The 14851-nt window shown below is 39.1% G+C and overlaps 1 protein-coding gene across 1 annotated transcript in view; it reads left to right on the forward strand.

Moving 5' to 3' along the window:
• Positions 1-14072: 14072 nt before the first annotated feature.
• The window catches only part of LOC126215062 (F-box/LRR-repeat protein 7-like), a 67109-nt gene continuing 66330 nt past the window's right edge, over positions 14073-14851 (forward strand). Inside the window, exon 1 of the mRNA XM_049941711.1 lies at positions 14073-14247. Coding sequence (XP_049797668.1) covers positions 14176-14247 — 72 coding nt within the window. The 5' untranslated portion in view covers positions 14073-14175. The remainder of the gene's footprint in view (positions 14248-14851) is intronic.

Genomic DNA, 14851 nt, shown 5'->3' on the forward strand with positions numbered 1-14851 from the left:
ATTGTGAAATATAATAAGTTAATTAACAACTGAGTAAGCAATAGCTTAGTTACTAAACTGAAGATTAGCCAATAAACAATGTACTTTGGATAATTCTGTGATGAACATTTTGAATAATTCCCGTTTCAGAATCTGCTTCCCTTTCATGAACCTACAAACATAGGAAAATATTAGACCTTGTCCAAGATGTAAGACTGCAGGTACTGTGCTGTCATAACTGTCTGAGGACGTAGGCAGTTCCTTTTAGCCAACTGCTGCTAAAGAAAAGCTATTGCGATTAATTTTACCGAAATTGTGGCTGATGTGGAACCAGGCTCAACAGAAACGTGACGTGTTACGGCGTAAAGTAAAGTGCCGGCACGCCAGTCGGGAACGATAGTGCAGTGAGGGCTGTGACAAGACGTCAGCAATTGCACACTGACTGACTCCTCTCCAGGACGACAATGCAACAGCAGCAGCCTAAGTGTGAAGAGGATATAAGCGCCGCGCCCGACTGGTCGCGGCCCAGTCGAAGAGAAGCTACAAGACTAGCGAGCTGAATAGAAGCATTAACTGTATTACTTCACTTCTGTTAGTAATTGTATATACTGAAGAGCTTGTTTATTTTGTCTGTCGCCCTTTGCTTGCGACACATCTACGTAATTCTCAAAGTTAAGTATTGACATTTACTTTTTTATAATAAAACTCATTAATACAGTTTGCTTGAATTGTTGTCTAGCGATCTGAGAAAGCAGGTTTCCTAGACACCCCATATTCGGTGACTAGACAGGATTTAATGTGACCAATTAGCCATTGCCAATAAACAGTGGCTCGTCACATCAATTACATTTGTGAAGAGTATGGTCTGTTATGAAACTTCCTGGCATATTAAAACTGTGTGATCACGCCCGGTACTCACAGCTTTACTTTCTGCCAGTATCTCGTCTCCTACCTTGGTAGAGCACTTGCCCGCGAAAGGCAAAGGTCCCGAGTTCGAGTCTCGGTCGGGCACACAGTTTTAATCTGCCAGGAAGTTTCATATCAGCGCACACTCCGCTGCAGAGTTAAAATCTCATTCCAGTATGGTCTGTGTTTGTATTATCATTCATTTCAACGCTTTGTGCTTTGTATGAGTGTGTGACAATAACACTTTTGCATTATTGAATAGCTTAGTCACATAACAGCAACCCAGACAAAGGACTGAAGGAATATGTGTGGTCAGAATTATTCCCCATTTGGCGACACTGCCGAACAGAGAAAGTGCTGCTAGATTCAAGGCCTTAGATCATCTACTAGTACCGCTGACAAGCGAACTGTCCAATCCGACATGCCGAAACCTGCCCTGATTTTTTTTTTATACAGGAAGAATAGGCTGAAAGAAACACCAAGTCAAAATTGCAGCTGCTAATACAAACTGGAAGCATGTTTTCTTTGTGTTGAAATTAGCCAAATTCCTAGCCTGCCGGCTGGCTGGAGAACTGCACACACCTGCCATAACAGTAGCAGACGGCGCATGAGCAACAAATCAGGTACAGATCTTTGATTGGCGGCACTTTGGTAAATGGATAACATGGCACAACACGATCGTAATTTGTACAGCGAATTTCCGTTTCAGTTGATGATTTGTGTGACAGAATTATTCACAGTTACTATTTGCTCAAATTTGCACCTGATTTAATATCCATAATAAATAGCAGATACCTTTGTGGTATCGCTAAGTGTTAACAATAGAGATAAAACTGAATTAATTTTCTTTCAGATTTATTGGCACAGGCTTGCGAATAGCATCTGTCTTTGTGCAGGTTCCAAAGTTTCACAGTAATGTCGAATTTAATTAATATTTTCAGCCCTGCAAAGTTAAAATTTGAAGAACAAGGTATGGATGTCACCTGCTTCTCTTGAAGACCTACATATGTGTTGTTTTTAGTTAATTTCTTAGACACTTGTTTCAGTGATGTCAAAAATATTTTAGGAGTTGTGGAAACATTAGCAGAAACAATAAATAACTCAAGTAATTGTGTGAATTGTGCTTCAAACGATGATCTTTGTGCTAATTAAAGTCCAGTACAGAAACAGAGTATGTTCCAAGCACAAGATAACACATACAGTAGTAGCTTTCGGTGACAAAGAAAAGGTTAAACGAAGGAGGAAGAAAACGCTTAGATTTAGGCAGTGCACAAAGACAGGAAGAAAAATTAACAAAAAATACAAGATGTGTGCCAAAATGAAACCCGCAAAAGCGTGAAAGAAAAAACATTTAAAAGACTTAGAACTGCTTGGGAGAGTCGGTGCACCATTACTGAAGGAGATCTACAAGATTGGCTGCTCTGAACTGCAAGTGAGATGAACATTACTGTACATGCAAACTAAATTGATATTCGGCACTGTGGCTGGTGGGAGCGATCGTAAACGCATTTCCAATTTACAGTCACTCCCATCAGCTACCACGTTGATTGCCAACCTAGTTTGCGCATATAGTACTGATTTACAGGCTTATTTGGCCTTGTCGAACAGATTTAGGAAAATATACAGAAAAGGAAGTCTCAAAACTACGAAGTTTGCCTCTAGTAATCGTCTAGAGGAGATGTCATTCATAGGTAATTTGTAGGTGACATAAATCGGAAGCTGCGTATAAATCCAGACACGTTTCAGGCAAAACGCACTTTATCACTTCAAGTGAAAAGAAGACAGAGTTGCTTGTGCCATCGATGAATGCTGTGACACACTTGTATACAACAATACAAGTGATAAGTATCAGTGGATTGCTTTTTTCCACAGCGTTATCCCTGTCTTCAGATACATCAAGGTAAATTACAACGAAAAATTTAAAAAAGGAGTGTTTACTAGCAAAAGACTTGTAATCGACGTAGCAAAATCTGAAAAAAACGGGAGGGAATAATTTTCAATGTTACATGCGAAATTTCTTCTTACGTTTTGCAGAGAATAATTCATTGCTTTTGTTGGACTCTTGGGCTGGACATAATGACACAGCTGTCTTTTGGAGAGCGAGGGAAATGCTGTTACATAATTCAGATTCCACCAGAGACTAATATTGTAATTCAGCCTCTCAATTAGAAAAGTTTTAGGTGTAAAGTATTTTTCAGATAATTGTCAGACAATATAATTTTCGAAAGCTATTTGTCATTTAAAGCTTATCAACGGAATAGTATTGTTAAACTTCAGTCATTTCGACTTTGACAGTTTGCGTCGCCACAGATTACGGATTTGACCAAGTACGCCTGGTCACAGAACAATATGCAGTACAGTGACTATTTCTGACTCCATTCCAGTCCTGTCTAAATAAAGCTAGCAATTACTGTGAAATCTCTGAATGCATTAATTTTCCTTTTATCAGGTGTGCCTGGCGTAAGGAGAATGTCTGTTTTCGTCAACCAAGAGACACTTAACGTTTTTGTGCTGACTACAGTGAATAAACAAGGACCTGTTTCCTTGTTAGCCAAATATGAACAAGGAACTATTTCATTGTTAGCAAAATATACAATATCCAAAAATAATCGTAATAAAAGTGCTACAGACATTATTATAAGATATGTAATGTCAGCAATAGTCCTATTTGGTGGAAGCCGCCTATAATGGAACATCATACACTGCCTTGATTTTGTTTCCTCTGCTAGTCACTTGTGTAAAAATTATTTGTGCTACAGTTCAACTGCCATTATGAACTACAAGTTATTCTAAAAATTAATGGTGTGAGGTATTTTTATATGATTCACTTTTTTCAGTTTGGACTTAGCGCTATGCAACGATACATCATCTTATCAGGAGGATGTCCGCTTATTCGCCGATTCGAGGGCTAGGCAGGAAGAACTATACATACCGCTATTATAAGCGGTTCTTGGTCATTTCTAATATTTAAAAAGATACTAGCAATGCCCCTTATCAGTTAAATTTTGACTGTGCATTTCTTTGGTGTATTCTACCTGCATGAAAAATTGCAGGGTAAGTTTCCAAATGTCAGACTGGACTATTCGCCTGTGATCTGGTGAAAACCATGCAAATGAATCTTTGTGTGGTTGGTCCCCCTGCAGCCTCCAGTTTACTGACTGACTCCATGGAGTCGTCAATCAATTAATGAAAATGGTTACAACAAATACACTCTAGCGAGCAGGCAAATACTAGAGACACTTAATGATGCTAAACGAGATAACCGCCGACTAATATCAGAGCTATCTCAGGTAATTGTCTAAGGCAACATATCTCGTGGTACGAGATGTGACGAATAAGAATTGCTGTACATCGGTGTGTCCATCGTACCCCAAAATACTGTTGGGTAAAAAATATTGTTAGGTATTAAAATCGAGTATCACTGTAACTGAAACCACGGCAAAAGTGCAACTGTAGGCATTGCTGGACCATTTTAAGTAAGGTTGATGATGTGGTGAAAAACACAATTACTGCAATATATACTTGACAGTTGTACCTTGAGTTGTAAGTGAGGCTGTGATGGATAAACTGCTCAAGTATACAAGCAAAAGTTCATCAACGAGATCAGCAGTGGTGCATCTATATTCTTCTCATCAGTCATACTTTTGAATCGTACTGCTGTGGCTGACAAAGGCGATAAAAGTGTAATTTGGAGAAATCCGAAGCCTTCGTCGACGCCTTTTTGCGGTCTGCAATTTATGTAAAAATCTGCCAACAGTACTCAAACTGAGAAACAATAAATTGAAAACCAGATTGAATTTCTAGCTCAGTTCCATATTATGGTGAAAGACAGAAATGTTGCGGTTAGGGATCAGATAGTTTTCAGTGTGGTTGACAGCAAAATGAAAAATGCATCCAGAAAATGATAACGGAAGAAGATAAACAGATATAAGGAATAGGATAGATTGCTACTCGCCATAAAGATGACCCATTTAGTCGCAGACAGACACAACAAAAAGCCTCTCACACATACAGCTATCAGCCAAAGCCTTCCTCAGCAAAGAAAACACACTCATTCATACAAGCAAGCACACCTCACACGCACTCGGTTACTACAACTGGCCTCCTTCCCAACAATTATTTTTGTACGTGTAAAAATATTTGATGTGTTGATAAAGATTCAGAGATTTCGGGTGTAAATACTTGTGCAGTGAAAGAAGGTGCAGCCTTCAAACTTTTTAGAGAACAACTAAGAGAAGCCTGGTTGTTAAATGGTGTCTTTCTTATTCCTGCCATTAGAATGTAAGCATCATAGTCTGCAGTGTTGCTTGAGGCTTTCCCGACGGATATGTTGTATATATGGTTCTCGGGCGAGACGTCGGATGTCATAGTGAAAACTCCACAATATTTCGTCAGCGCAACTGGCCGTCATCTTCAGGTGCGACGAATACACTGCTAAGGCAGGACCAGAGCCCCCTATTTATGCCAGTCTTAGGTAGGAAGTGCGCATGCGTGGAGGCGCTAAATTCGATGGCCAATAACGACGATATCAACCGATAGCTGGAAGGACGGCAACGCCACATATAGGATGAAGAACGAAAGACTTCGGCGCACGCGCGGAGGCTGCCGCCGCTGCTCTGCGCTGCCATCGGCCGCCCCAGCAACCTCTGTCGGGAGCCGCAAGCAAAAATGCGCGTCCACGTAGGCGCCTTGATTATCCTCCCGTTGTCAACAGAATATTTATGTTGCTGGCGAATCGTCATCCGTCATATGACCAATAGTACTCCTCTCTGCTCGAAGCGACTTCAATATCGCCAGTGCTGGATCCCAAGCTGTACTAAGCTGAAAGCCCGTGTCTCTGTTTACAAGATTCGTCGAGCTACATACTTCCACTGCTTCCTTAATAACTGTCCCAGTACGAACTCGTCGATGCGAGAATTTTGGTATGTTGATAATTCATAGAATGGCCTGTACTGAGACAATGCTCGGCCATTGCAGACTTTTCTGGTTGCTCCAGACGAGTGTAGCGTCGGTGTTCAGTACATCTCTCTTCTACAGTGCGACAAGTTTGTCCGATGTACGACATGCCGCAGCTACAAGGAATCTCGTAAACACCAGGTCTTCTTAGGCCAAGGCTGTCCTTAGATGAGCCCAAGAGAGCTCTGAGGTTTGCTGGCGGACGAAAGACACATTTAACTTTATGTCTCTTCAATAATCTTCCTATTTGGAGCTCCTCAAAAACAGCACGATCTCCGATGTGGTTGATAAGAGACTACGTACACAGGCGCCCGTACCTCCCAGGCTATACGGATTGCCCAAAATTCACAAGGATAATGTGCCACTGAGGCCTATTGTGAGTAATATTGGGTCACCAACGTATAATCTCGCGATACATCTGGCAGCACAACTGAACCCTTTAGTCGGAAAGTGTGTGCATCATATCCGTAACCCACAAGACTTTATTTGTCGGCTCAAGAACTTACGACTCCCACCATCAGATATACTCGTAAGTTTTGACGTAGTCTCACTTTTTACTCGAGTACCATTGCAGGAATCGTTGTTGTTCATTAGCGAGAAGCTGGATGGGGAACTTTTAGACTTATTCCAACATGTGCTCACCTCAATGTACTTTTTATTTAATGGGCAATACTTTGAACAGACTGACGGCGTCGCAATGGGTAGTCCCCTGTCACCAATTGTGGCTAATCTTTTCATGGAAGACTTCAAGGAGAGAGCACTCCAGACGTCGGATTTGAAACGTACGTGTTTTTGGCGATATGTGGACGACACCTTTGTTATCTGGCCTCACGGCATTGCATCGCTGAATGTTTTTCTTGAGCATCTTAACTCGCTTCACCCCAACATCAAGTTCACTATGGAGATGGAGAAAAACGGCGAACTTCCATTCCTGGACGTGTTGGTACGGAGAAAAGAAGATGGCACATTAGGTCACGCAGTGTACCGTAGACCAACGCACACGAACTTATACTTACAGGCCACCAGCTGTCACCATCCTTCGCAACTAAGTGGCGTACTGAGGACGTTGGTTCACAGAGCACGAGCCATATCAGACTCAGAGAGCTTATCCAATGAGCTACTCCATCTACGTACCACTTTCCAACAAAATGGATACTCCGAACGGGAGATTCGCCATGCCTTACAACCGAAGCGGGTTACCCAACCTGAGGAAGTGGAAGAAGGCGAATAACAAAGGGGAATGGTCATCTTGCCATACATCGGCGGTGTCTCTTCAAAAATAGGAAGATTATTGAAGAGGCATAAAGTTAAATGTGTCTTTCGTCCGCCGGCAAAACTCAGAGCTCTCTTGGGCTCATCTACGGACAGCCTTGGTCGAAGAAGACCCGGTGTTTACCAGATTGCTTGTAGCTGCGGCATGTCGTACATCGGACAAACTTGTCACACTGTAGAAGAGAGATGTACTGAACACCGACGCTACACTCGTCTGGAGCAACCAAAAAAGTCTGCAGTGGCCGAGCATTGTCTCAGTACAGGCCATTCTATGAATTATCAACATACCAAAATTCTCGCATCGACGAGTTCGTACTGGGACAGTGTTATTAAGGAAGCAGTGGAAATATGTAGCTCGACGAATCTTGTAAGCAGAGACACGGGCTTTCAGCTTAGTACAGCTTGGGATCCAGCACTGGCGATATTGAACTCGCTTCGAGCAGAGAGGAGTACTATTGGTCATAAGACGGATTACGATTCGCCAGCAACATAAATATACTGTTGACAACGGGAGGATAATCAAGGCGCCTTCGTGGACGCGCATTTTTGCTTGCGGCTTCCGACAGAGGTCGCTGGGGCGGCCGATGGCAGCGCAGAGTAACAGCGGCAGCCTCCGCGCTTGCGGCTTCCGGCAGAGGTCGCTGGGGCGGCCGATGGCAGCGCAGAGTAACAGTGGCAGCCTCCGCGCTTGCGGCTTCCGACAGAGGTCGCTGGGGCGGCCGATGGCAGCGCAGAGTAACAGCGGCAGCCTCCGCGCTGGCGGCTTCCGACAGAGGTCGCTGGGGCGACCGATGGCAGTGCAGAGCAGCGGCGGCAGCCTTCCCGCGTGCGCCGAAGTCTTTGGTTCTTCATCCTGTAGGTGGTGTTGCTGTCCTTCCAGCTATCGGTTAATATCGTCGCTATTGGCCATCGAATTTGGCGCCTCCACGCACGCGCTTCCTACCTAAGACTGGCATAAATAGGGGGCTCTGGTCCTGCCTTAGCAGTGTGTTCGTCGCACCTGAAGATGTCGACCAGTTGCGCTGACGAAATATTGTGGAGTTTTCACTATGACATCCGACATCTCGCCCGAGAGCCATAGTCTGCAGTTATTAATGATTTCTAATATACGGAACTGGTTTTGAATTACCATTGTGTTGAATCTTTATTCATACACAGGATCACATTTTTATGTCAGTATTTATGGTGTTACAAGTTCTATTTTACAGCTATTCTTACCGGGAAGATGCAACACTTTGATGTGGCACCAATCTGATATTGGCAGGATTTTATTACTAATTTACAATGTCCATTTTTTGCTTATCATATGACCAGAGCTCGAAGTCGTTCACAGAAGAAGTTCAAGTTGTTTTAATCAATCACACAGCACAGAGCAGTTATCAAATTGCAATATACAATTTGCGGTTTCTAAAAAACCATTGGTACACATCCTCTGATGTGTCGCTTCCTACAACAGTCTGGGACACTTGTAGACTTCGTTCTGGTAAGGTTTTTTTTAAAAAAAATATTGTGAGCGAAGGTGTAAGAAAACTCACAGGTGTCCCACAATGATCACTGCTTGTGCCTAAGTTGTGTACAATATTTGTAAATTATGTACCAAGTAATACACTATGTTAATTTGTGCTTTAATAACGTTAATAAATTTTTGAAAAGATGTGAACAAATTAAACTACAAAATGAAGAGTGTCTTAAAATTAGCAAATATGTGGTTTGAAGCTAATAACTTAATTATTAACTAGGAAAAGATTGTGAACATTATTTTCAGTTGATTGAATACTGACATTCTATGGATATTTTTTTAAGATCCTTAGATTATATCTGGATTCGAAATTGACTTGTATCAGTTATACATAGAATATATATCGAAAGTTATCATATTATTTATCTGTTGAGTAAAATATATACACATGTGTTTCTAAATCACTATTGCTTAGTTCATATTGTACTTTTTTCACTGCCATTAATGATATGGCACTCTTTTGTATGGTGACTATCCAGGGCCAGAAATATACTTACCTGCAGGAAGAAGGCCATCAGATGAGTGTGTGGAATTTCAAAATTAAAATATGTTGTAAGGCTTCTTTCAGCTGGAACTGTTATTGTGCAAAATGGTCTGTACGTCAAGATAGTGTTTGTGAACCATTAACTGTGGGTATATCTATAACTAGACTTATGGAAAGACAGTGCATTTAGGAATATTTAGGTATAAAACTGTTTAATGTATTAGAGCACAGGTATATCTTGTGCCACAAAATAACTTTGAAGATAAAAGACAAAGAATTGGTGAAAGAAAAGGCTGTTTATAACTTGGTAATTTCATTATTGGCCAGAAGACAATCTAAATTACTAAATAGTTCTTAACACTAATTTACATTTGTTCAATACATTTTGTGTTCGTTCTTTTATAATGTTCTTTTGTATATGAAATGTTTCTTATTAAAATTGCATCATTCCATATTAACCACTGAAGTAAGTATAAGCCATTATCAGTTCATCTTTATGTATGCTTCTGTTATTGTATTGTGTACATTTTAGTTGATAGTGTGTATTTTTAGTTTGAAAGTTTTTTTTTGTATAAGGTCATTTGCTATATTGCTAAAATAGTCATTAAAGCCACTACTTTGGCATCACATACTTGTCAACTTTCCAATATAGGTTACCATTTTTTACAAATGGCTTTCTGTTTGTTTCAGATCTGGTAGGTTACCATGTGGCATGTGTATTGCTTTTTGATTTGGAGATATATGCATCATGCATCTGTTTTCTTTGCTTCCTTAATATCTTTGTGGTAAATCTTGATGTATATTTTTATATAATTTCTTATTTCTAATGATACAGCTTTGTATTTTTCATATGAGTGTGAGTCTCTTTTCCTCACACTTGGGGTTTTATGTCAATTGCGACCTAACTTTTACCCCTAGATTGTTTTGATCTATGTTTCATAATTGGAAAGGCTGTCAAAATAAAGCTTATATGTACCATGAAAGTTGCTGAACATTTGATTTGTATCTATCTTGTTGTTCACTTCATCCCATGTTTCTTGGCTTAGTAAGCTGCAGAAGTGTGTAATGTTATTATTACTGAAGTCCCTACATTCACTTGTTTTTTAGGTGGTTCTTTTGTTGAAAATAGCTCCAACATTAACAACAGGGCCTCATAATCCCTGTAGCCTATATTTATTACTTGAGTCTTATTTGGGTAGTAGGTTTCTTGAACGAACGTTTGGTCCAAGACAACTTCATTGTTTAAACAGGTTCTTGTATATGTGTTTAGAGTGGGGATTAGATTGCAAACCTTTGTCATGTACAGTAGTCCATCTCTGTGAGTTGATTGTTTCAAAAAATCAATGTTGAAGCACCACAAACGATCTTATTTTTAGTTGGTTCTAGAGTATTCAACCACATTTCTAGGTTACATAGGAAGTCTTCAAAATTTCCGGCGGGGGATCTGTATACAATGACAATAACTAGGTATATGCCAGAAAGTTCAGTGATTGCTACTTCAAGATACTTTTCTTTTATCAAATCAGGATGTGTGTCAATTGCTGTATACCTTAAATTCTGCTTTACAAATATTGCTTTACCTTCATGTTTGTGAAAAGATGTGCAAAATGAATTGCCTAGTAGGATGCCAGGAATACTTACAGTATCCATTTGCTGTTTTTCTAGCCAGTGTCCAGTTACAGAAGACCTCCCAAAGGATCAATGTTTCTCAACCAGGTCACACAAGATGAGCTCATTCTGACAATCAGCTACTAACGAATCTTTCATGTGGTACTGTTGATATCCAGGCTGCATTATAAAAGAAACAGGGAAGGATATTTTTGATCCTCTGAAATTTACTATTAATCACTCCTTTTCAACTGGTACATTTCCTTATCTTTTAAAGGCTACTAACATCCCAGCATTGCACAAAAAGAGAACCACATATACTATTAACAACTGTATGCCAGTAGCACAGCTTAGTGGATTCTCAAGGATCTTTGAGAAGTTCTAGGCCTCTAGGCTATTAGAATTTACAAACAAATACTCGTTAGCATTGAACCATCAGCATGGCTTCCAAAAATCTAGATCTATAGCCACAGCTCTCTATGAGTATGAAAATGCAATCCTGAAAACCATAGACTAAAAAGAAATCACTGCTGGAATATTTCCAGGCTAATCTAAAGCGTTTGATGTTATTGATCATTCTACCCTACTACACAAAATAGAAAGTAAGAGTATTAAAGATATTTCAAATAAATGGATCAAATCGTACCTTACAAACTGGCAACAAAAACTAATTCTTAAACGTGACATACACACTGGACACGCTGTAAAAACAATAACATACTCATCAGGGAAAGTTTTCATAAAATATGGTGTGCCACGGGTTTCCATATTAGGCGCAATCACCTTCCTTCTGCATACAGAGATAGAAGGGATAGAGACGATCCAACAGAGAGATGCTCAACAAACTCTTTTGGCAGACTTTACAAGAGAAGCGTTGTGCATCATGGAGAGATTTATTATCGAGAAAGCACTTTCCAGAAAGAGTCAGACAATATTTTACTTCCTCTGATACACATCTTGCGTAATGACCATGAGGAGAAATTTCGAGTAATTAGAGCCAATAGAGAAGCTTATAGACAATCATTCTTACTACGTGCAATTCGCAAGGGGAACAGAGTTATTAGTACAAAAAGCACTCTCCGCCACACACCACTAGTTGGCTTCCAGAGTATGATGCAGATGTATATGTAAATGTAGCTGTAGATGATCTGAATGACTCCGTTCATGCCAAAGAGAAAACTGTGTTTGCAGATAACATGAGCGCTTTGCTAATGTGATCTTTATAAAGACATTCAGTCATCAGCACATAGGATACTGATGCAAATGTCAGACTGGTTTGAAAGAAATAATCTCATTATAACTACTGAAAGAACTGTAGCTATGAACTTTCACATACCCATAAAAAGCAACAGAATTATATTCATTTTAAAATAAACAACAAAAGCTTAAAACTGCCTGCTGATGCGAAATTTTTGCGAATACATCTTCAGGATGATCTCAAATGGAACACACATATTCTGTATCTAATAGGTAAACTGCCAGCTATTTGCTATACGTTATGAACACTGAAGTCGACCTTCAATAATGAAACTGTACCATAGGCGTATCATCTACATTTCCAATCTGCAACCAGATATGGAATCATATTCTTGGGAAATTCACCGTCTAGCCAAACTATATTCAAAACACAAAAACAAGTTCTTAGAATCATCTGCAACAAAAAGAGATGAGATTTGCTCTTTCCCAAACATTAAAGATCCTCAACCTTCCATGCTTGTAGGGCTACATGAAGCAATAGTCTTTGTAAGAGAATATTTAACAGATTCGAATGTTTATAAACAAAACAGCTCTGTACATAATCACAAGACAAGACACTGCAATAATTTTCATGCATCTCATGTCAGAACATCTGTCCATCAGAAAACTGTCCTACATAGTGCAACAAAATTGTACAATAAACTTCTATTCAGTGTAAAATTGATAAGCAAAGAAAGATGAACCACAATTTCCACCCTGTTATTGAATTTCTCTGCAAATGAAGCGTAGTACAGTAGCCTACTCCATGCAAAATTAGCAGTAATAGCAAATACCACCAGTATCTGAGAAACATAAATAGTAAACATGTAAAGTAAATTGTATGCATTTGGTGATACACATGTATTGTCTAATCATATTGTCTATAGGAATTATTAACTATATATGAAGTAAATGTTACTAGCATTGGATGAATAATTATGATTAATTTCTGTATTGTCTTTATGTTTAACTGTGTTCATGTGTATGTATTATCGAACTGTATGGTCTTTAGGAATCATTTGTGGATTATCAATTACACATCATAATATTATGATTAATTTTTGTATTGCCATTATGTGAAAAACGTGTAATGTTTATCTCTGCATTATATTTTGACTGTCTTATATCTACAAAAGATGTCACGAACCAAATAAAATAAATAAACATTTTCCTACCCTGCCAATCTACCACTATCAAATTTGATTTTAAATTACTCCTTATGACACTGATTTCGTACAAATCCTTAAACGTGTATGAATAAATAAAGAAATTAATTAATTGAAGGGAAATAAATAATAAGAACAATGTTTTGCCAAATACATAGTTTTCAAAAATATTTGGAAGTATTAGCTTTGTTACACTGTTCTTCATCATACCCTCATAATAGGTATGTGCAATCTTACTGCTACCTCTTCATATTAAATCCGAAACATGCCTTACTGTACTTTCATTGAGCACATGCGACGCTGATTTGGTTTCAAGAACAAGTTAGGCCCACTGCATTCTGTCACCTAAGAAGACACTCCATATATACATTTTATTGTTAGGAATCGAGAAAGTTTTAAGTCTAAGAAAATAAAGCTCAGTGACGAGATGTACTGTTTAAGGGGCTCGATTACCATTCGGGAGGAGAAGTCACCAAATCCGTATCTGGCTACCCTGGTTTAGATTTTCTGCAAATTCCTTAAATTCAAGGGAACTTTTAAAATATATATCAGACCAAATGTGATTCATTAATTATACACACACTGCAGCAAGTTTTCGGAGACCATTTAAAGTCTCATATACATGACAAAATGTATGAAAATGTTCATTTCTCTAAATTTTGAGTGTTAACATACTTAAGCTATTTGATGAAATGTTTACGAATGTACCTAAATTTGTCCTCTGGGAAAGGATACCGGAGGCCACAGTTTCAATTGGCTTCAGTATTTCCAATCCCGTTTGACGATCGACATTTCTCAAAGTCGTAATGGTTAAAATTGAACTGAAGAAATAATGTTCGCAGTGTATACCCCTCCCAAAACTATAAATATATCTGTGGTGTAGTTCTTAGCTTTAATCTCTGGATTCGAGGAAAACTGCAGTGCCGTCAATCGAGTACGAGGAAGGTGTGGGGAAGGGGTGAAAAATGTTGGTGACCGTCGTCTGACTAATCTCTACGCACGTAGTTGCGCAATAACGGGTGGTGGGGAGACTGGGACTTTATAAAGGAATGTACTTCTCCAATCTGTTGATAACTACCTTGTATTGTAACAGCAGTGAGTCGGACGTAGCAGTATGTAAGGTATTGTAATTGCACAATTTCGTCATTGTACGCGTAACACATTTTCATGCTCCGGCATTGCTTAATTTTTTTTGCGGCCACGGGTTTTATGAGAGGCTTAAAGATGTTACGAGATTATATTCGAGTATGTGTAGTTACAATTCACGTGGCATGCGAGACGTTTAGTTTCGCAACAAAATAAATTGAACTACATGGCCTGCCATTTTCGAATATAATTATATCGCCAAGGTGCGGTTTTTGTGAAGTTTTAAAGAAGCCTGAGTGGATATTTTTTACTAATTGAAAGTAATGTATTAGTTCACAAGATTGTCTCCCTGAATATTTCAAAATGTCAAGCCACTATTGATGGTGCAATAGTTCAGAGGTCTTGCATGCTACTAAGCTTGTCAAGAAAATACAATAAATAGATACCTTTTTCAATCTAGTCATGAGGTGCTGTACGTAATGAAACAGTGGTACATAACATTTCTGGTTTCAGTAGTTGACATATTTGCTTAATTGGTTGATTATCAGTTTATAAGTGTATTTTGCAGCCAGTGTCAGATGTCAGTGAGGATGAATTGTTTTCAAACATTTGGCTAAGAGTTTCACAATGACTGAAGAT

This window comes from Schistocerca nitens, chromosome 12 (assembly GCF_023898315.1).
Source record: "Schistocerca nitens isolate TAMUIC-IGC-003100 chromosome 12, iqSchNite1.1, whole genome shotgun sequence".
NCBI lineage: Eukaryota > Metazoa > Arthropoda > Insecta > Orthoptera > Acrididae > Schistocerca > Schistocerca nitens.